This window comes from Pleurodeles waltl, chromosome 11, assembly GCF_031143425.1.
Source record: "Pleurodeles waltl isolate 20211129_DDA chromosome 11, aPleWal1.hap1.20221129, whole genome shotgun sequence".
Lineage (NCBI taxonomy): Eukaryota > Metazoa > Chordata > Amphibia > Caudata > Salamandridae > Pleurodeles > Pleurodeles waltl.
The window spans coordinates 935663394-935684845 of NC_090450.1; the positions used below are offsets into that span (position 1 = coordinate 935663394).

The 21452-nt window shown below is 48.1% G+C and overlaps 1 protein-coding gene across 2 annotated transcripts in view; it reads right to left on the minus strand.

Annotated features, from left to right (window-relative positions):
* GCN1 (GCN1 activator of EIF2AK4) overlaps positions 1–21452 on the minus strand; it is a 1158386-nt gene that overhangs the window by 55821 nt on the left and 1081113 nt on the right. For both annotated transcript variants that reach the window (XM_069215038.1, XM_069215039.1), the window contains exons 53-55: positions 14900–15014; positions 14703–14799; positions 14226–14374 (exon numbers count right to left, since the gene is read on the minus strand). In XM_069215038.1, the coding sequence (XP_069071139.1) occupies positions 14226–14374; positions 14703–14799; positions 14900–15014 (361 nt within the window). The remainder of the gene's footprint in view (positions 1–14225; positions 14375–14702; positions 14800–14899; positions 15015–21452) is intronic.

The following is a 21452-nucleotide window of genomic DNA, read 5'->3' on the forward strand; positions in this document are numbered from 1 at the left end:
TTTCAGAGGCTCTGCCCAGACCGATTCAGGCCTTTCTCTACACTATTTAAAAGCTTCTGATCTGGCCTGGCTTGGAGTGAAATACTTAGTGCAATTGCTCCCCCGGAATACCCCAATTGTGGGCTATATCTAGAACCCCACCTTTATTAATAAGGGCTATTACCTAAACCACTAATTTAAGTCTGATACCAAACCAGTATAAGCAAAAAATGATGTTTGGGGATTATCAAGAACGGGAAGACAATTATTACTATGAGGAAGCCCCAGCTGGGTCATTTGAGCAAAACCTGGTCCACGCCCTGGATACATGAGTACGCCAGACAGTTATTTATGCATTGATGAAGGCCATTGTTCCTGTAAAACACCATCTTTATGGTTTTGCTCAGCAACAGGGCTGGTTACCTCCCCATGACAAGCTCCAGGACACAGACAAAATATCGAAGCCTAAGCAGGATAAAGGGCCTCACACGGATGCGTTCGAGATACTAGAAGCATCTCTTGCGAGCGAACACACTTACAGCGCGCCCTCTCAAACACTCGGGCTGACACAGAGGAACCGGATTCCTCATCTCAGGCCTCAGATAATGATGACAGCCCAAAACAGGGTAAACATAGGAGTAAGACTCACCACCTTACAGCCCGTAAGCAACCTAAAGTACTTACCTTCAAACCATGGGGCATCATTCACTCCAGAGGTACTACCTGGGTACCACAGCAGGAAGTGGAGGATTATGTGCAGGCACACATTCTCTAAAATTTTGATAAAGAGGTATGTGCCCGACTACGGTCAGAATGCCCCAGACCCGATCTTCAGGAGAGGGTAGCGGATACCCCGGAAGTGGATCCCACCATTGTCACTTACCTTAAAAAATATACTAAGGACCAAAAGAAAGGGCTGGATTGGGCATGGAAATCATGCCATGACAAACTCTTGGACGTGACAGGCACCCTAACTAAGATCCTATAAATGGCCTATCACACAAAAGAATCGAAGACCCTCATTGACGCAGAGATTTTGGTACAATCGACCCAGCGGGCCATTTGTCAATTAGGAAATACCAATTGCGCAAAAAATAGTGAATGCAGCAGGTCCATCCTAATGAAATTAGACCCTAAAGTTACTGACCTGGCTTCTTCAGATATAGGTCCTGCTGCACAAGGTCTCCACTTTTGAGCTGCTTTCCTTTAAGACCTTTCAAAGTTTGTGGCAACATATTCCAATCAGGACAAAGCACAGGGATCCCTTAAGAAGATCGTTTGTCCACTTTTTAGCAGGGCTGGATGCTTTAGGGGGTGAGTGTTCGGCTGGGGATATTTACAAGGCCCGCAAAGAGACTACTACCAACGAAAGTACTACCAATCAGGCAGAGGCGGTTATCTAGGCCAGTCCTACACCTTCTACTCATCCAGAACTAGCAGCTTCAGAGGGCGATTCTGGAAAAGGCAAGCCAGGGGTTGCCAAAACTCCTTCCAGGACTCTGGCACCACAGGTGAGAATCATTCCTTTATCAGGTATTTTGGGGGGGGGGGGGGTTTGGAAGAGAACAAAACTTTCCGTACACAACTGGCAGAGAATTTCATGGGATCCGTTGGTTCTAGAAACTATTCAGAGTTTCAAACTGGAATTCTACGAGACTCCGGTACAACTCAATCCCCCCCAAAAAAATGTATTTTTCCTGTCTAGACCAGAACTTGATAAACTCAGAAATTCTAGCTTTAGTTCAAAAAGAAGCCATAGAAACAATATCTTTACAACTTCCTGGCTTCATCAGCTGCATATTTCTAGTTGAAAAGAAAAGCTGAGGTTTAAGATTAGTTCTCAATCTGTGGGAATTCATCAGTGAATCCTTTACTGTCATTTCAAGATGGAGGGGATCAACATTGTAGGAAGTTGGCTCTGTATGTGCTATTTCAAAGTAAGGAATAGCATGCACAGAGTCCAAGGGTTCCCCTTAGAGGTAAAATAGTGGTAAAAATAGATAATACTAATGCTCTATTTTGTGGTAGTGTGGTCGAGCAGTAGGCTTATCCAAGGAGTAGTGTTAAGCATTTGTAGTACATACACATAGACAATAAATGAGGTACACACACTCAGAGACAAATCCAGCCAATAGGTTTTGTATAGAAAAATATCTTTTCTTAGTTTATTTTAAGAACCACAGGTTCAAATTTAACATGTAATATCTTGTTTGAAAGGTATTGCAGGTAAGTACATTAGGAACTTTGAATCATTTCAATTGCATGTATACTTTTCAAGTTATTCACAAATAGTTACTTTAAAAGTGGACACAGTGCAATTTTCACAGTTCCTGGGGGAGGTAAGTTTTTGTTAGTTTTACCAGGTAAGTAAGACACTTACAGGGTTCAGTTCTTGGTCCAAGGTAGCCCACCGTTGGGGGTTCAGAGCAACCCCAAAGTCACCACACCAGCAGCTCAGGGCCGGTCAGGTGCAGAGTTCAAAGTGGTGCCCAAAACGCATAGGCTAGAATGGAGAGAAGGGGGTGCCCCGGTTCCGGTCTGCTTGCAGGTAAGTACCCGCGTCTTCGGAGGGCAGACCAGGGGGGTTTTGTAGGGCACCGGGGGGGACACAAGCCCACACAGAAATTTCACCCTCAGCAGCGCGGGGGCGGCCGGGTGCAGTGTAGAAACAAGCGTCGGATTCGCAATGTTAGTCAATGAGAGATCAAGGGATCTCTTCAGCGCTGCAGGCAGGCAAGGGGGGGCTTCCTCGGGGAAACCTCCACTTGGGCAAGGGAGAGTGACTCCTGGGGGTCACTTCTCCAGTGAAAGTCCGGTCCTTCAGGTCCTGGGGGCTGCGGGTGCAGGGTCTTTTCCAGGCGTCGGGACTTAGGTTTCAGAGAGTCGCGGTCAGGGGAAGCCTCGGGATTCCCTCTGCAGGCGGCGCTGTGGGGGCTCAGGGGGGACAGGTTTTGGTACTCAGTCGTAGAGTAGTCCGGGGGTCCTCCCTGAGGTGTTGGTTCTCCACCAGCCGAGTCGGGGTCGCCGGGTGCAGTGTTGCAAGTCTCACGCTTCTTGCGGGGGAGTTGCAGGGTTCTTTAAAGCTGCTTCTTAAAACAAAGTTGCAGTCTTTTTGGAGCAGGTCCGCTGTCCTCGGGAGTTTCTTGTCGTCGTCGAAGCAGGGCAATCCTCAGAGGATTCAGAGGTCGCTGGTCCCTTTGGAAGGCGTCGCTGGGGCAGAGTTCTTTGGAAGGCAGGAGACAGGCCGGTGAGTTTCTGGAGCCAAGGCAGTTGTTGTCTTCTGGTCTTCCTCTGCAGGGGTTTTCAGCTGGGCAGTCCTTCTTCTTGTTGTTGCAGGAATCTAATCTTCTAGGGTTCAGGGTAGCCCTTAAATACTAAATTTAAGGGCGTGTTTAGGTCTGGGGGGTTAGTAGCCAATGGCTACTAGCCCTAAGGGTGGGTACACCCTCTTTGTGCCTCCTCCCAAGGGGAGGGGGTCACAATCCTAACCCTATTGGGGGAATCCTCCATCTGCAAGATGGAGGATTTCTAAAAGTTAGAGTCACCTCAGCTCAGGACACCTTAGGGGCTGTCCTGACTGGCCAGTGACTCCTCCTTGTTGCTTTCTTTGTTCCCTCCAGCCTTGCCGCCAAAAGTGGGGGCCGTGGCCGGAGGGGGCGGGCAACTCCACTAAGCTGGAGTGCCCTGCTGGGCTGTGACAAAGGGGTGAGCCTTTGAGGCTCACCGCCAGGTGTTACAGCTCCTGCCTGGGGGAGGTGTTGGCATCTCCACCCAGTGCAGGCTTTGTTACTGGCCTCAGAGTGACAAAGGCACTCTCCCCATGGGGCCAGCAACACGTCTCTAGTGTGGCAGGCTGCTGGAACTAGTCAGCCTACACAGACAGTCGGTTAAGTTTCAGGGGGCACCTCTAAGGTGCCCTCTGTGGTGTATTTTGCAATAAAATGTACACTGGCATCAGTGTGCATTTATTGTGCTGAGAAGTTTGATACCAAACTTCCCAGTTTTCAGTGTAGCCATTATGGTGCTGTGGAGTTCGTGTTTGACAGACTCCCAGACCATATACTCTTATGGCTACCCTGCACTTACAATGTCTAAGGTTTTGTTTAGACACTGTAGGGGTACCATGCTCATGCACTGGTACCCTCACCTATGGTATAGTGCACCCTGCCTTAGGGCTGTAAGGCCTGCTAGAGGGGTGACTGACCTATACTTGCATAGGCAGTGAGAGGCTGGCATGGCACCCTGAGGGGAGTGCCATGTCGACTTACTCGTTTTGTTCTCACTAGCACACACAAGCTGGCAAGCAGTGTGTCTGTGCTGAGTGAGAGGTCTCCAGGGTGGCATAAGACATGCTGCAGCCCTTAGAGACCTTCCTTGGCATCAGGGCCCTTGGTACTAGAAGTACCAGTTACAAGGGACTTATCTGGATGCCAGGGTCTGCCAATTGTGGATACAAAAGTACAGGTTAGGGAAAGAACACTGGTGCTGGGGCCTGGTTAGCAGGCCTCAGCACACTTTCAATTGTAAACATAGCATCAGCAAAGGCAAAAAGTCAGGGGACAACCATGCCAAGGAGGCATTTCCTTACAAACATTCTGAGGGATATTCTCCAGGAGGGGGATTGGATCTAAAAGATCCTAATTTCATCATCCCTATTTTCCTTCCCACTGTTGTTTTCTGCAGTTTCTGTGGACTGACAAGTGCTACGAGTTCAAAGCCCTTCCTTACTGACTCTCCTCCGCACCTTGGTGCTTCACAAAGATTATGAAGCCGGTGGTGGAGTATCTAAGGTCCCAAGGGGTTTGCCTTATTATTCATCTGAACAATATTATCATCATGTCCCAATGTCTGCAGAGGACCATAACTCACCTGGAGTGGATGTTCTCCCTGCTTCAGGATCTGTCATCAACGTCCAGAAATCAATACTGATTCCATCCCAATGTCTGGACTTTCTGGGGTTCCAGATAAACTCCTGGTCTGCTCAATAGATTCTTCCACCTCAGAAGGTGAAGATTATCAAGAGAGAGATGAGATCAGTTTTACCCGGAACAACCACATCCTTGAGGTCAATAGCCTGCCTAGTAGGTCCTCCTGGAATCGTCTACACAGGTGATATTTCCGGGTCCACTCGACTTCCGGGCCCTCCAGCCCCTAAAAATCCAGCATTTGAACAGGGGTGTAGGAAGTTGGCTCTGTATATACTATCTCAAAGTAAGAGATAGCGTGCACAGAGTCCAAGGGCTCCCCTTAGAGGTAAGATAGTAGCAAAATTAGATAATTCTAATGCTTGATTTGTGGTGGTGCGGTCGAGCAGTAGGCTTATCAGAGGGTAGTGTTAAGCATTTGTTGTACACACACAGGCAATAAATGAGGAACACACTCAAAGACTTAACTCCAGGGCAATAATTTTTATATAGAAAAATATATTTTCTTAATTTATTTTTAGAACCACAAGTTCAAGATTTGAAGTAAATACATAAAATGCAAGGTACTCCACACACAGGTAAGTTAGGAACTTTGAATTAGAGCAATAACATTCAACTTTTGTTAAAATGGCAATAAGCTATTTTAAAAGTAGACAGTGCAAAAATCAACAGTTCCTGGAGGAGGTAAGTATTGATTAGATTGTGAGGTAAGTAAGACACTTACAAGTCTCAGTTCCTGGGCATAGGCAGCCCACTGTTGAGGGTTCAGGGCAACCCCAAAGTTACCACACCAGCAGTTCAGGGCCGGTCAGGTGCAGAGGTCAAAGAAATGCCCAAAACACACAGGTGCCTATGGAGAACAGGGTTGCTCCGGTTCCAGTCTGCCAGCAGGTAAGTACCCGCATCCTCGGGGGGCAGACTAGGAGGGTTTTGTAGAGCACAGGGGGGGGGGGAGGGGGAGACACAAGTAGGCACACAACACACCGTCAGCGGCACAGGGGCAGCCGGGTGCAGTGTGCAAAGCAGGCGTCTGGTTTTGTATTGGTTTCAATGGAGGGACCCAGAGGTCACTTTAGCGGTACAGGAGAGGAGGGTGGGGTGGAGGAGGGTGCCACGCCTGCCCTGAGGTTCGGTTCCTTCAGGTGCTGGGGGCTGCGGGTGCAGTTCTTGGTCCAGGCATCGGGTCCCTTGTTACAGGCAGTCGCGGTCAGGGGGAACCTCTGGATTCTCTCTGCAGGCGTCGCTGAGGGGGTCCAGGGGGGGTCATCTCGGGCTACTCAAGGGGTCGGAGTCGCCTGGGAGTCCTCCCTGTGGTGTTGGTTCTCTGGGTCTCGAGCTGGTGGGTTCTGGGTCACCCCGAAATACTGAATTTATGGGTGTGTTTAGGTCAGGAGGGCAGTAGCCAATGGCTACTGTCCTGGAGGGTGGCTACACCTCTTTGAGCCTCCTCCCTCAGGGAAGGGGGGGGCACATCCCTAATCCTATTGGGGAAACCTCCAAAACCAGGATGGAGGATTTCTAAAGGCAGGGGTCACCTCAGCTCAGGGCACCTTAGGGGCTGTCCTGACTGGTGGGTGACTTCTCCTTGTTTTTCTCATTATCTCCCCAGACTTGCCGCCAAAATTGGGGGCTGTGTCCGGGGGGCGAACATCTCCACTAGCTGGAGTGCCCTGGGGCATTGTAACACAAAGCCTGAGCCTTTGAGGCTCACTGCTAGGTGTTACAGTTCCTGCAGGGGGGAGGTATGAAGCACCTCTACCCAGTGCAGGCTTTGTGTCTGGCCCCAGAGACCACAAAGGCTCTCACCCCAGGGGGGGTCACAAACTCATCTCTCAGTGGCAGGCTCCCACAGACCAGTCAGTCCTGCACTGAAGGATTGGGTAAAATACAGGGGGCATCTCTAAGATGCCCTCTGTGTGCATTTTGTAATAAATCCAGCACTGGCATCAGTGTGGGTTTATTATCCTGAGAAATTTGATACCAAACTGCCCAGTGTTCAGTGTAGCCATTATGGAACTGAGGAGTTCGTTTTGACAAACTCCCAGACCATATACTTAATATGACAACACTGTACTGACAATGTCTAAGAATGGACTTAGACACTGTAGGGGCATATAGCTCAGGCACCTGTGCTATAGTGCACCCTGCCTTAGGGGTTTAAGGCCTGCCAGAGGGGTGACTTACCTACGCGATGGGTAGTATCTTGTGTGCATGGCATCCTGAGGAGGATGCCATGTCGACTTCACCCTTTTCTCCCCACCCACACAAATAATCTGCAATGGCAGTGTGCACGTGTTAGGTGAGGGGTCCCTTGGGGTGGAACAACACATGCTGCAACCCTTAGGGACCTTCCCTGGTCACAGGGCCCTTGGTAGCACTGGTACCTTTTATAAGGGACTTATCTGTGTGCCCGGGGTGTGCCAATTGTGGAAACAATGGTACATTTGTACTGAAAGAACACTGGTGCTGGGGCCTGGTTAGTTGGGTCCCAGTACACTCCCAGTCAAGTCAGCATCACTATCAGGCAAAAAGTGTGTGTGTTGGAGTGGTGGGGAGGGGGGTAAATACGACAAGGAGCCATTTTCCTACACCAGTCCTGACACGGAAGAAAATACGTTACTTACCTGTGACTGCAGTTCTCCAGTATTGCTATCTTTCATAGATTTACATGCTTGAATCATTCCCCGTCGTCGAGATGGGAGTCCCCGGTAAGTTAATAAAGCAGTATTTATATCACAATCATAGGCTATAATGGCAACAAAAAGGTCAGTTTAATAGCCTATCCATGTCCTTTTTGAAAAAAGGACCAAACTTGAACTATAAGGTGACAGTACCCTCTAGAACACTCCCAAAAGAGGACGAGTCCCTCAGATTTTCAAGCACAAGTGGTAATAGATAATCCCGAGCTATATGGGGAGCCTCTCTGTGGAGGAGGGTGGGTCGCATGTGAATCTATGAAAGATACCAATACTTTAGAACTGCAGTTACAGGTAAGTAACTTATTTTCTTCTCTAGTATTGGATCTTTCATAGATTCACGTGCTTAATTCAGAATAGCAAGCAGTTACTGTATTTGTATATCTTATAGTATTAGCGTAAACAGTGGATGGTGGCTAGAAAATATATACATAACATTCATATGCAATAATAACAACTTTATACATATATATACACACACATCTCCATTTATACACATCCTACATTAAAATCTGCATGAGTACATAAACACATGGAACCAAAAGAGGCTCCCCTTAATGAAATAAGTGGTTTAGTAAAACCAATCCAACCGCTGTATGATTGCGCTGCACCGATTCCAGGTAATAATGCTGCATGAATAATATGCACACTTTTCCAAGTCGCATCACAACACATCTTCTCCAGAGGTACTTACGCAAGTGGAAGTGGAACTGCCCCAGTTGAATGCACCCTACTTTTCTCTACTTTAATCTATTGTTTTTGTAGCTGTTCCTGTAAGGCATTCATTTTCAGGCATACAAGAGGGATCCTATTGAACGCTGAGGACCTGACACCCAAAAGCTAACTGAACAGAAAGTATCTTCTTTGATGTAGGAGTTGATTATCTCTGATAATTCACAAGGAGACAGCCTGTGAAACAACTTTAGGCAAACTTCTGTGGCCTTGGACGCTTGAAATGCCATTGGTGCTTTTATTAACGAGTTGTTGAAGTTGGGAAACCCTTCCTGAAAAAGCTGATCTGAAGCCAAATGGAAGAATTCTGATGAGTGGGAATGTAAAAACAAAAATATATATCCTGTGCTGAAGGAGACCATATGAGGATTGTTTCCAGAAATACTTGTTAATTTCTGGAGGTGTATGCTGGATGGACACTCCTCTGTTTTCTGGTTTATGAGGCAAAATCAAGAATAGAAGCCTATTTCTTGCTGAGAATGTGGGTTTCTCTCTATGGACCCTTTGGTCAGAGTAGCTAGCACTTCCTTGCGAAGGTAGATGGCGGAATCTGGGTGAACTGCAACATATATGTATATGTGACGAGATCCAGGCCTTATTTGTCCGATGCTATTTTTTGCCATAGATTACAACATTTTTGGAACAGTTTTTCCCACTGGATGGTGTAATCAGCACCAGAACATTGTCACTGTAGGTAAGCTAGCCTAGGTGCTACTGAGAGGGTTGCTACGTCAGATAGTTATCAATGAATTCTTGTCTTTTTTGGGTCCCTCTGAAGATTGTCTCATTTTAAATTCTAATGCCCCAAAAGATCATGCAGTGTCAAGAGTCACTGTTGTCTGCTTACAAGTAGTCAACATGCATAGACCACTGTAGACGACCGTCGTAGACGACCACTGTAGACGACCGTCGTAAGGAAATGCCTCCTTGGCATGGTTACCCCCTGACTTTTTGCCTTTGCTGATGCCAAGTTATGATTTGAAAGTGTGCTGAGGCCTGCTAATCAGGCCCCAGCACCAGTGTTCTTTCTCTAACCTGTACCTTTGTTTCCACAATTGGCACACCCTGGCATCCAGGTAAGTCCCTTGTAACTGGTACCCCTGGTACCAAGGGCCCTGATGCCAGGGAAGGTCTCTAAGGGCTGCAGCATAACTTATGCCACCCTGAGGACCCCTCACTCAGCACAGACACACTGCTTGCCAGCTTGTGTGTGCTAGTGGGGATACAATGACTAAATCGACATGGCACTCCCCTCAGGGTGCCATGCCAAACTCACACTGCCTATAGGTATAGATAAGTCACCCCTCTAGCAGGCCTTACAGCCCTAAGGCAGGGTGCACTATACCATAGGTGAGGGCATAAGTGCATGAGCACTATGCCCCTACAGTGTCTAAGCAAAACCTAAGGCATTGTAAGTGCAGGGTAGCCATAAGAGTATATGGTCTGGGAGTCTGTCATGCACGAACTCCACAGCACCATAATGGCTACACTGAAAACTGTGAAGTTTGGTATCAAACTTCTCAGCACAATAAATGCACACTGATGCCAGTGCACATTTTATTGTAAAATACACCCCAGAGGGCATCTTAGAGATGCCCCCTGAAACCTTAACTGACTACCAGTGTGGGCTGACTAGTTTTAGCAGCCTGCCACACACCAGACATGTTGCTGGCCACATGGGGAGAGTGCCTTTGTCACTCTGTGGCTAGTGACAAAGCTGTACTGGGTGGAGGTGCTTCTCACCTCTCCCTGTTGGAGCTGTAACACCTGGCGGTGAGCCTCAAAGGCTGACCCCCTTTGTTACAGCACCCCAGGGCACTCCAGCTAGTGGAGTTGCCCACCCCCTACGGCCACGGCCCCACTTTTGGCGGCAAGGCCGGAGGAGATAATGAGAAAAACAAGGAGGAGTCACTGGCCAGTCAGGACAGCCCCTAAGGTGTACTGAGCTGAGGTGACTCCGACTTTTAGAAATCCTCCATCTTGCAGATGGAGAATTCCCCCAATAGGGATAGGGATGTGCCCCCCGCCCCCTCAGGGAGGAGGCACAAAGAGGGTGTAGCCACCCTCAGGGCTAGTAGCCATTGGCTACTAACCCCCCAGACCTAAACACACCCCTAAATCGAGTATTTAGGGGCTCCCCAGAACCTAGGAAACTAGATTCCTGCAACCTAAGACGAAGAAGGACTGCTGAGCTGAAAATCCTGCATAAAAGACGGAGACACCAACTGCTTTGGCCCCAGCTCTACCGGCCTGTCTCCCCACTTCTAAAGAACTGCTCCAGCGACGCGTTCCACAGGGTCCAGCGACCTCTGAAGCCTCAGAGGACTACCCTGCATCTAAAAGGACCAAGAACTCCCGAGGACAGCGGCTCTGCTCCACAAAGAATGCAACTTTGCAACAAAGAAGCAACTTTGAAACAACACACGTTTCCCGCCGGAAGCGTGAGACTTTGCACTCTGCACCCGACGCCCCCGGCTCGACTTGTGGAGAACAAACACTACAGGGAGGACTCCCCGGCGACTGCGAGACTGTGAGTAGCCAGAGTTGACCCCCCTGACCCCCCACAGCGACGCCTGCAGAGGGAATCCCGAGGCTCCCCCTGACCACGACTGCCTGCTTCATAGACCCGACGCCTGGTAAAGACTCTGCACCCGCAGCCCCCAGGACCTGAAGGATCCGACCTCCAGTGCAGGAGCGACCCCCAGGTGGCCCTCTCCCTTGCCCAGGTGGTGGCTACCCGAGGAGCCCCCCCCCTTGCCTGCATCGCTGAAGAGACCCCTTGGTCTCCCATTGATTTCTATTACAAACCCAACGCTAGTTTGCACACTGCACCCGGCCGCCCCCGTGCCGCTGAGGATGTACTTTTTGTGTGGACTTGTGCCCCCCCCCCCCCCCCCGGTGCCCTACAAAACCCCCCTGTTCTGCCCTCCAAAGACGCAGGTACTTACAGACTGGAATCGGCCCTGAGCTGCTGGTGTGGTAACTTTGGGGTTGTTCTGAACCCCCAACGGTGGGCTACCTTGGACCCAAACTTGAACCCCGTAGGTGGTTTACTTACCTGCAAAAACTAACAGACACTTACCTCCCCCAGGAACTGTTGAAAATTGCACTGTGTCTAGTTTTAAAATAGCTATATGTCATTTATGTGAAAACTGTATATGCTATTTTGCTAATCCAAAGTTCCTAAAGTACCTACCTGAAATACCTTTCATTTGAAGTATTACTTGTAAATCTTGAACCTGTGGTTCTTAAAATAAACTAAGAAAAAATATTTTTCTATACAAAAACCTATTGGCCTGGAATTGTCTCGGAGTGTGTGTTCCTCATTTATTGCCTTTGTGTGTACAACAAATGCTTAACACTACCCTCTGATAAGCCTACTGCTCGACCACACTACCACAAAATAGAGCATTAGAATTATCTTTTTTTGCCACTATCTTACCTCTAAGGGGAACCCTTGGACTCTGTGCATACTATTCCTTACTTTGAAATAGTGCATACAGAGCCAACTTCCTACAACTACCCTCTGATAAGCCTACTGCTCGACCACACTACCACAAAATAGAGCATTAGAATTATCTCTTTTTGCCACTATCTTACCTCTAAGGGGAACCCTTGGACTCTCTGCATGCTATTTCTTACTTTGAAATAGTACAGAGCCAACTTCCTACAACCGTCGTGGACGACCACTGTAGATGACCGTCGTAGACGACCGTCATAGATGAGGCCATAGTAGATGACCATCGTAGATGAGGCCATAGTAGTTGACCATCGTAGATGAGGCCACCGTAGATGAGGCACCTTCGTAGATGAGGCCATCACAGACCACTGTAGACTATCACTGTAGATGACTGTCGTAGACGACCACTGTAGATGACTGTCGTAGACGACCACTGTACATGACTGTCGTAGACGACCACTGTACATGACTGTCGTAGACGACCACTGTACATGACTGTCGTAGACGACTACTGTACATGACTGTCGTAGACGACTACTGTACATGACTGTCGTAGACGACTACTGTAGATGACCGTCGTAGATGAGGCCATAGTAGATGACCAACGTAGATGAGGCCCTTCGTAGAGGAGGCCATCATAGACCACTGTAGATGACTGTCGTAGACGATCACTGTAGATGACTGTCACAGACGACCATTGCAGATCAGGCCATTCGTAGATGAGGCCATCACAGATGAGGCCCTTCATAGACGAGGTAATAATAGTCAACATTGTCATTAACCAACTCAAAGTAATTCCTGTGAATGATGATTTTACGGGCTTTTCTTATTAAAGACATGGAGGCGATGATTATCCCACCCGAATAAGATATACACTCATTGCAAATGTTATAACACAATGTACAAGGAAATTAAATTTTATTGTTCCATATATTGCCCTACCTAATTCTGTGAAATTGCTAAATGGTTTCCATGAGTACAAAACAATGTTTATGGCTCAGCATTTTTCTTCCTTATAGGGCAAGATGACAAGTGACTGGAACAGGAATGATCGATCCAAAACATGGCGTTTCTGCGTTCCTTAGGTCGAGAAGACAAAATGATCAGTAAATCTTCATTTGCCTTGGTTCCTGGGAATTGTTTGGAATCTGGCGACTTTGGCCTCTTCCTAGAAGTTGCTGCATTCAGGATCTGGTAACTATACATTCTCAAAGTTGGGGCGATTTTCCAGTTTTGAGTTCTAGACTTGTTTGAATGGGTTAGTTATTGTCTCTCGCATGGAGCAAAGAAAGAGGAAGAGCACCTACAGTCAGGAGGTTATATAGGATCAGCTCTAAGGTTGATCAGGTGACTGAGAAGGATTACTGGGAAATAGTGTTTTTTTAAATTTTGTTATTGGCTGCTGCAAAAAATAAAGCATAGAACAAGAAGCATAATCTTTGTATCTGTGTCCTTAATAGAACTGAAAATTATTTGTTGCGAATGATAGAATTTTTTTTATTCCCCAGGCGCCTGTGTGCTGAGTTGTAAGGCCCCTTAAAGCTACATTGACTATTGACTGATTGGAAACTAAAGTCAAATCTCAGGTCTGCTGCACCCTAGATAAGTGCACCTAATAATAGTGGCATCATGTTGAAATGTAAAGCATAGGCGGTTTTCTGTCCTGATGGTTAACTCTGCCTCAGACTATATATACATTTTATTACTAGTTGGGTTAGCAATAACAATATTCTCCCCATGTCTTACTACTTGTACACATTACAGTTGAATACAAAATACATAGTGTCCTGGAATCAGCTACATGCCATTTATTGCACAATGAGGCAGTTCTAGTTCTGCATAACTGAGAAATGCATTCCCTGTGATCACCAGAACATGCCCTTGCTCTAGCAACTGAAACTTAAAACTAGAGATAGTCCATAATCAGTCAGCCATGACATCCAGATTTACTGATATTTACAAATTACCCCTGAGGAAATGGGGTGGTGATAAAGTCAGCTGCAGCACTGTGTTTCAGATAGCAGCAAATGAAAAGGTTCAATAAAAACTGCTGATTCCTAGATTTCAAGCCCCTGTCTTCTCTCAAGACCACCTTGCCCAGCTTTCTTTTTTTCTGCTACAGATAATGAACAATTTTCTGTTTGGAGTCATCAAGACACTGCACTGGCAGTCTTTGTTGGCATTGGTGGGAATACATGGAAGATCACTAAACCAAGGCTTTGACACTTGTGTGGATCAACTGGACACCACCTGAGCGTATGGTTATAGATTCATTGCAGAGAAACCTCAAGGAGATCGACTTACTATCGCTGAAGTAGCATTGCTAGTGATCACCAAGACATATCCTAACTTGTCTGCAGGAGGAAATTCTTCTGAAGAGAGTCCCTCGCAAGTCTCCTGTTGTATTGCTGAGGAAGCCTAAAGGCTACTTACTCGGTCAGCTGTTGCATTGCTGAGAACCATTGCTTCAACACTGTTGCTGTACTTGGGAGTGCAGAGCTTGCTGGAAGCCCTGTTTATGGCAACACAGAGCGCCAAGCTCCGTCCATGCCTCACCATCCAGTCAATGCCAGATATGTCAGCTGGAAAATGTAGAAAACAAATGGGGAAAAATCAGAATCATAAATCAAATGTCATAGTTAAGGCTAATGCCTCTGTACACATCAACAACATTCTACCAACAGCATAATTAGTGTATGATCTGAAGTTGTCAGTCTCTCATACGTTTAAATACTAAAAGGAAATTTCACTCAACAATCCAATACATTTCTAAACTTAACCCTTATCCAAGATGGACAATATTCCCTGCAACCATGAGCTTGACGTCTGAGTACACTAAAATGCAGGTTAAGTAAGTGCAGATTAGCTGCCACAGATTACTCAATATGTTATTCTGAAAACAATGCATACCAAGGAGATGCTGCTGAAGGACATTACTAAGCTCATCTTCTGCAAGAAAGGTACACAGCTCTCCCAGGCACCCTGCCGAGGCCATGCGAGTGGCATCCTGTCCAAGCAATGCAAACAAACAGTTAACGCATAATTTTCACAGTAAATATGAACCTAACAAGCAATAACTACTTGGCTTCAGTGTACAAATGACATACCTCATCATGCCCAAGCATTCCTAGCAGTGCTGCAACTATATTTTTTCGTACTGTTGCATCTATTTTCCCACCGGCTCCCTGAGTAACAAACCGCAGGGCCTGCAGCATCGTCTCTCTGTATCAAAAAGTGGATAAACGTAAGAAGCTCAGAGTAAGCACAAAGATCATCAATCACAAGCATGGTCACAATGGTCAAAATGATCATGTATTTGTACTACCAGATACATATGTGTATCTGATCCCTCAAACCACTTCCCACAACCTTCTCCACATGCACACACAAACACATACACACTCAACAAATGTGCATACATACATACAAACATATGGATGGAAAAAAGAGGGTGACAGATCAAACAGATTTCTTCTCCAAAACACACGACGTGGGAAATTGCCAACCCAATGCTGCAACCACACAAGTGCACCAGAGACACTCAACCGCTGTAATTTCACGGCAGCAAGGGGTCTGAATATTTAAACAATGCAGCAAGCAAAGGTGGGGTTAAGGTTTAACCTCTGCATGGGCCTCAGAAGGACCCTGGAGTCTGTTGTTAAAGCCACGTTGGTTATTGTAGTGTTACCATTTTAAATTACAATCTGTGTTCTGCAAGCTGCTTGAGAAAACTTTTTTTGCGGAGATTAGGACTTTACATGGAATTGATACACAAACAACACATCAGTTTAATTGCTAGCTGAACAACGGAAGTCCCATACACAGCTCTGTAAAGTTGTACAGTCCTGTCTTGTGCATTTTATTCTGACGTGCTTTAGATTTCCCCCCCAGCGGAGTTAACAACCTTCAAGTCCATTGGAGGTGTTGGCATTTTAACAAGAGGCAAACAACAGCACAGCCTACCTCTGCTCAAATGAGGAGCACCCAAATTGCATCTGAACTAGGGCTATGAAATGAACAGTGGTGGTGGCAGTCATTTATATATCAGGACTACATGATTTTAACCTGCACCCCAGAGGGAGAAATTCCCCGCATCTCCTCTCTTGTAAAGGTCCAACCAGTTCACCTTTTCTAAGGAGAAAGGTGTAGGATATGAGAAAAAGAGAAAGAACAAGAGGGAGCCATTAATAAGTACCAGCAGAGGGGATGTGGCTCACTGGGAAACCAGAAAGCTGGGTTCCAGTGAAGCTCTCCGACCTAGCCTCTGTTTTCCCACCAATGTGGGTGCCCTGTGACTAAGTGGATGAGCTAGGAATGACCTTTTCAATTTTCTTTTGAGCAGTGTGGCTTGGGTGCACGTGTTATGTCTGGCGGGTCACTGGCATTAGAAGCTCTCAATTCTTGGGGTCGACCTGGTAATGGTGGGGGGGGGGGGGGGGGGGGGGGGGGGGAGAGACAAGGCAGCAGGGCTACTCTCGGGGCTGGCCTTGGTGTTGCTGACATCCCTCATTGGTAGGTATGTCATTGCGGTGTTGGTATCCGGACTGGGTACTAATCAAACCTTGGTGCTTGCAACTGGCTGAGGTACTATGGGTACTGGTGCAAGGAGGCTCTGGGCAGGCTCAGCGTCTCAAAGACAGGCTAGGTCGACAAGGCTATACGCCTGGACACTTGGGGTACTCTTCCTGGCGAGATGCTCCCTTGATGGATCTGATGGTCTGCAAAATGGAGAACTGGACAGTCACAGTTGGTGCCTGCAGGTTGCATAGAAGTGGCTCTTCCACTCCAAGGGAGATGCTGGCTGGGTGGCAAAGTGCTGCCAGCCCTTCGAGGCATTTAGAAGCTCTACAGCTGCATAACAAGCCGGGTCCTTGCGACTGTTGGGATAGCAGCTGGTAGGCAGGGTTTGGCACCAAAGGTCCATAGCTAGTTCTCAGGACTCATGCTGGTTGGTTCTTCTTTGTCCCTCTTTTTCTTTAGTCAGTCAATCTGAGTTCCTGGTATAAGGGAGCCATTCAAGTACTCAATTTGGGGAGTATAAGGCAGTAATCAATGAGCTACTTACCCCTGGGGTGATTACACCCACTATATGACCACTTCCTAGGGGGAGTGGGCATAACTCTGTCCCAGAGTTTCTAGGTCCACCATACCAAGATGGTGGAACCCTTTTGTCCCTCAGGCAGCCCACCTTAGGAGTGTCGCTAGACTGGTAGTGCAATACAGCAACTTGCATAGCTAATTTCCTGCCTGTCTTGGTGCTAAAAGGGGGTGGCAACTCCTAGGTCTGGGGGAAGCTGTAGTAGCCGGGCTCACATATCAAAGGCAGCAATGACTTTGAAGTCCCTTGCCTTGGTATGTAGATTTACTAGCTATCCTGCTGGAGGAGGTGAAAACACCTTCCTCTGGAGCAGGCATTATTGTTTCTGGCCTCTGAGCGGGGGCTCTAACCTCTAGGGGGTCAGAAACATGTCTGTAGTGGCAGGCTGGCCGATACCAGTCAGCCAGCACACTAAAGGTCTGGTAGTTTTTAGGGGGCACTTCTAGGGTGCCCACTACAATAAATCCAATACTGGCATCAGAATTGATTTATTAAGACAATGTGTTTGATACCAAACACCATAGGTTTCAGTGAAGTCATTATGTAGCTGGTTAACTCATATTGACCAGTGACCAGTACATACCTTAAAATGGCTTCCCTGTTCACTTGCAATATCTAGTAATTGAACTAGACATCACAGGGGCATATCTGCTCATGCAGCTATGTCTTCACATCAACTATGAGGCATCATGCCTTAGGGCTCCAAAGTCTGCTGTAGGGGTGACTTACATATATTGGATGCTGTGGCTTGTGCATGGCACATATTGGGTGTGCCATGTCCTGTTTACACGCATGGCTTGCACCATGGCACACAGCCTGCAATGGCAGGCTGTGTGCAATTTTTAGGAGGGTTCCTTAGGGTAGCACAATAAATGCTGCAGCCTTTAGGGACCTTTTCTAGTACCCATGTCCTAGGTACCAAGGGTACCATTTACTAGGGACTAGATTGTGTGCCAATTGTACACAATTAGACCTTTTGCCTTGTTATAGGGAAAGAGCACTGGCACTGGTTAGCAGGAACAAGGGCACCTTCAGTTGAAAAACTTCAGTACCAGCGGGGGGAAAAAAATAAAAATAAAAGGGAGTGACCATGTCAAAAGGGGCACTTTCCAACAGTAGCTTTCTCTCCGCCCCCCCCCAAAGGGTACGGTCTCTTAAGGTCGTAAAGGGAGAAGAGGAAAGGGACAACTGCAGATTTAGAAATCTTCTCGATGACAGGCTGTAAAGAAATGCCTCCTTGGCATGGTTACCCCCTGACTTTTTGCCTTTGCTGATGCTATGTTTTGAATTGAAAGTGTGCTGAGGCCTGCTAACCAGGTCTGGGGGGTTAGTAGCCAATGGCTACTAGCCCTGAGGGTGGGTACACCCTCTTTGTGCCTCCTGCCAAGGGGAGGGGGTCACATTCCTATCCCTATTGGGGGGGATCCTCCATCTGCAAGATGGAGGATTCCTAAAAGTCAGAGTCACTTCAGCTCAGGTTGCCTTAGGGGCTGTCCTGACTGGCCAGTGACGACTCCTTGTTTTTCTCATTAATTCCTCCGGCCTTGCCGCCAAAAGTGGGGCCGTGGCCGGAGGGGGCGGGCAACTCCACTAGCTGGAGTGCCCTGTGGTGCTGGAACAAAGGGGGTGAGCCTTTGAGGCTCACCGCCAGGTGTGACAGCTCCTGCCTGGGGGAGGTGATAGCATCTCCACCCAGTGCAGGCTTTGTTACTGGCCACAGAGTGACAAAGGCACTCTCCCCATGGGTCCAGCAACATGTCTCGAGTGTGGCAGGCTGCTAAAACCAGTCAGCCTACACGGGTAGTTGGTTAAGGTTTCAGGGGGCACCTCTAAGGTGCCCTCTGGGGTGTATTTCACAATAAAATGTACACTGGCATCAGTGTGCATTTATTGTGCCGAGAAGTTTGATACCAAACTTCCCAGTTTTCAGTGTAGCCATTATGGTGCTGTGGAGTTCGTGTTTGACAGACTCCCAGACCATATACTCTTATGGCTACCCTGCACTTACAATGTCTAAGGTTTGTCTTAGACACTGTAGGGGCACAGTGCTCATGCACTGGTGCCCTCACCTATGGCATAGTGCACCCTGCCTTAGGGCTGTAAGGCCTGCTAGAGGGGTGACTTATCTATACTGCATAGGCAGTGTGAGGTTGGCATGGCACCCTGAGGGGAGTGCCATGTCGACTTACTCGTTTTGTCCTCCCCAGCACACACAAGCTGGCAAGCAGTGTGTCTGTGCTGAGTGAGGGGTCCCCAGGGTGGCATAAGATATGCTGCAGCCCTTAGAGACCTTCCCTGGCATCAGGGCCCTTGGTACCAGGGGTACCAGTTACAAGGGACTTACCTGGATGCCAGGGTGTGCCAATTGTGTAAAACAAAAGTACAGGTTAGGGAAAGAACAGTGGTGCTGGGGCCTGGTTAGCAGGCCTCAGCACACTTTCAAATCAAAACATAGCATCAGCAAAGGCAAAAGGTCAGGGGGTAACCATGCCAAGGAGGCATTTCCTTACACCCGACGCCTGTTTACACACTGCACCCGGCCGTCCCCGCGCTGCTGAGGGTGTACTTTTTGTGTGGACTTGTGTCCCCCTCGGTGCCCTACAAAACCCCCCTGGTCTGCCCTCCGAAGACGCTGGTACTTACCTGCTGGCAGACTGGAACCGGGGCACCCCCTTCTCCATTGAAGCCTATGTGTTTGGGCACCTCTTTGACCTCTGCACCTGACCGGCCCGGAGCTGCTGGTGTGGTGACTTTGGGGTTGCTCTGAACCCCCAACGGTGGGCTACCTTGGACCCCAATTTGAACCCCGTAGGTGGTTTACTTACCTGCAAGAACTAACAATAACTTACCTCCCCCAGTGTAGGAAGTTGGCTCTGTATGTGCTATTTCAAAGTAAGGAATAGCATGCACAGAGTCCAAGGGTTCCCCTTAGAGGTAAAATAGTGGTAAAAAGAGATAATACTAATGCTCTATTTTGTGGTAGTGTGGTCGAGCAGTAGGCTTATCCAAGGAGTAGTGTTAAGCATTTGTTGTACATACACATAGACAATAAATGAGGTACACACACTCAGAGACAAATCCAGCCAATAGGTTTTGTTATAGAAAAATATCTTTTCTTAGTTTATTTTAAGAACCACAGGTTCAAATTTAACATGTAATATCTTGTTTGAAAGGTATTGCAGGTAAGTACATTAGGAACTTTGAATCATTTCAATTGCATGTATACTTTTCAAGTTATTCACAAATAGCTATTTCAAAAGTGGACACAGTGCAATTTTCACAGTTCCTGGGGGAGGTAAGTTTTTGTTAGTTTTACCAGGTAAGTAAGACACTTACAGGGTTCAGTTCTTGGTCCAAGGTAGCCCACCGTTGGGGGTTCAGAGCAACCCCAAAGTCACCACACCAGCAGCTCAGGGCCGGTCAGGTGCAGAGTTCAAAGTGGTGCCCAAAACGCATAGGCTTCAATGGAGAGAAGGGGGTGCCCCGGTTCCGGTCTGCTTACAGGTAAGTACCCGCGTCTTCGGAGGGCAGACCAGGGGGGGTTTTGTAGGGCACCGGGGGGGACACAAGCCCACACAGAAATTTCACCCTCAGCGGCGCGGGGGCGGCCGGGTGCAGTGTTAGAACAAGCGTCGGGTTCGCAATGTAAGTAAATGAGAGATCAAGGGATCTCTTCAGCGCTGCAGGCAGGCAAGGGGGGGTTTCCTCGGGGAAACCTCCACTTGGACAAGGGAGAGGGACTCCTGGGGGTCACTTCTGCAGTGAAAGTCTGGTCCTTCAGGTCCTGGGGGCTGCGGGTGCAGGGTCTTTTCCGGGCGTCGGGACTTAGGTTTCAGAGAGTCGCAGTCAGGGGAAGCCTCGGGATTCCCTCTGCAGGCGGCGCTGTGGGGGCTCAGGGGGGACAGGTTTTGGTACTCACAGTCGTAGAGTAGTCCGGGGGTCCTCCCTGAGGTGTTGGTTCTCCACCAGCCGAGTCGGGGTCGCCTGGTGCAGTGTTGCAAGTCTCACGCTTCTTGCGGGGAGTTGCAGGGTTCTTTAAAGCTGCTTCTTGAAACAAAGATGCAGTCTTTTTGGAGCAGGTCCGCTGTCCTCGGGAGTTTCTTGTCGTCGTCGAAGCAGGGCAGTCCTCAGAGGATTCAGAGGTCGCTGGTCCCTTTGGAAGGCGTCGCTGGAGCAGAGTTCTTTGGAAGGCAGGAGACAGGCCGGTGAGTTTCTGGAGCCAAGGCAGTTGTTGTCTTCGGGTCTTCCTCTGCAGGGGTTTTCAGCTAGGCAGTCCTTCTTCTTGTAGTTGCAGGAATCTAATTTTCTAGGGTTCAGGGTAGCCCTTAAATACTAACTTTAAGGGCGTGTTTAGGTCTGGGGGGTTAGTAGCCAATGGCTACTAGCCCTGAGGGTGGGTACACCCTCTGTGTCTCCTCCCAAGGGGAGGGGGTCACAATCCTAACCCTATTGGGGGAATCCTCCATCTGCAAGATGGAGGATTTCTAAAAGTTAGAGTCACCTCAGCTCAGGACACCTTAGGGGCTGTCCTGACTGGCCAGTGACTCCTCCTTGTTATTCTC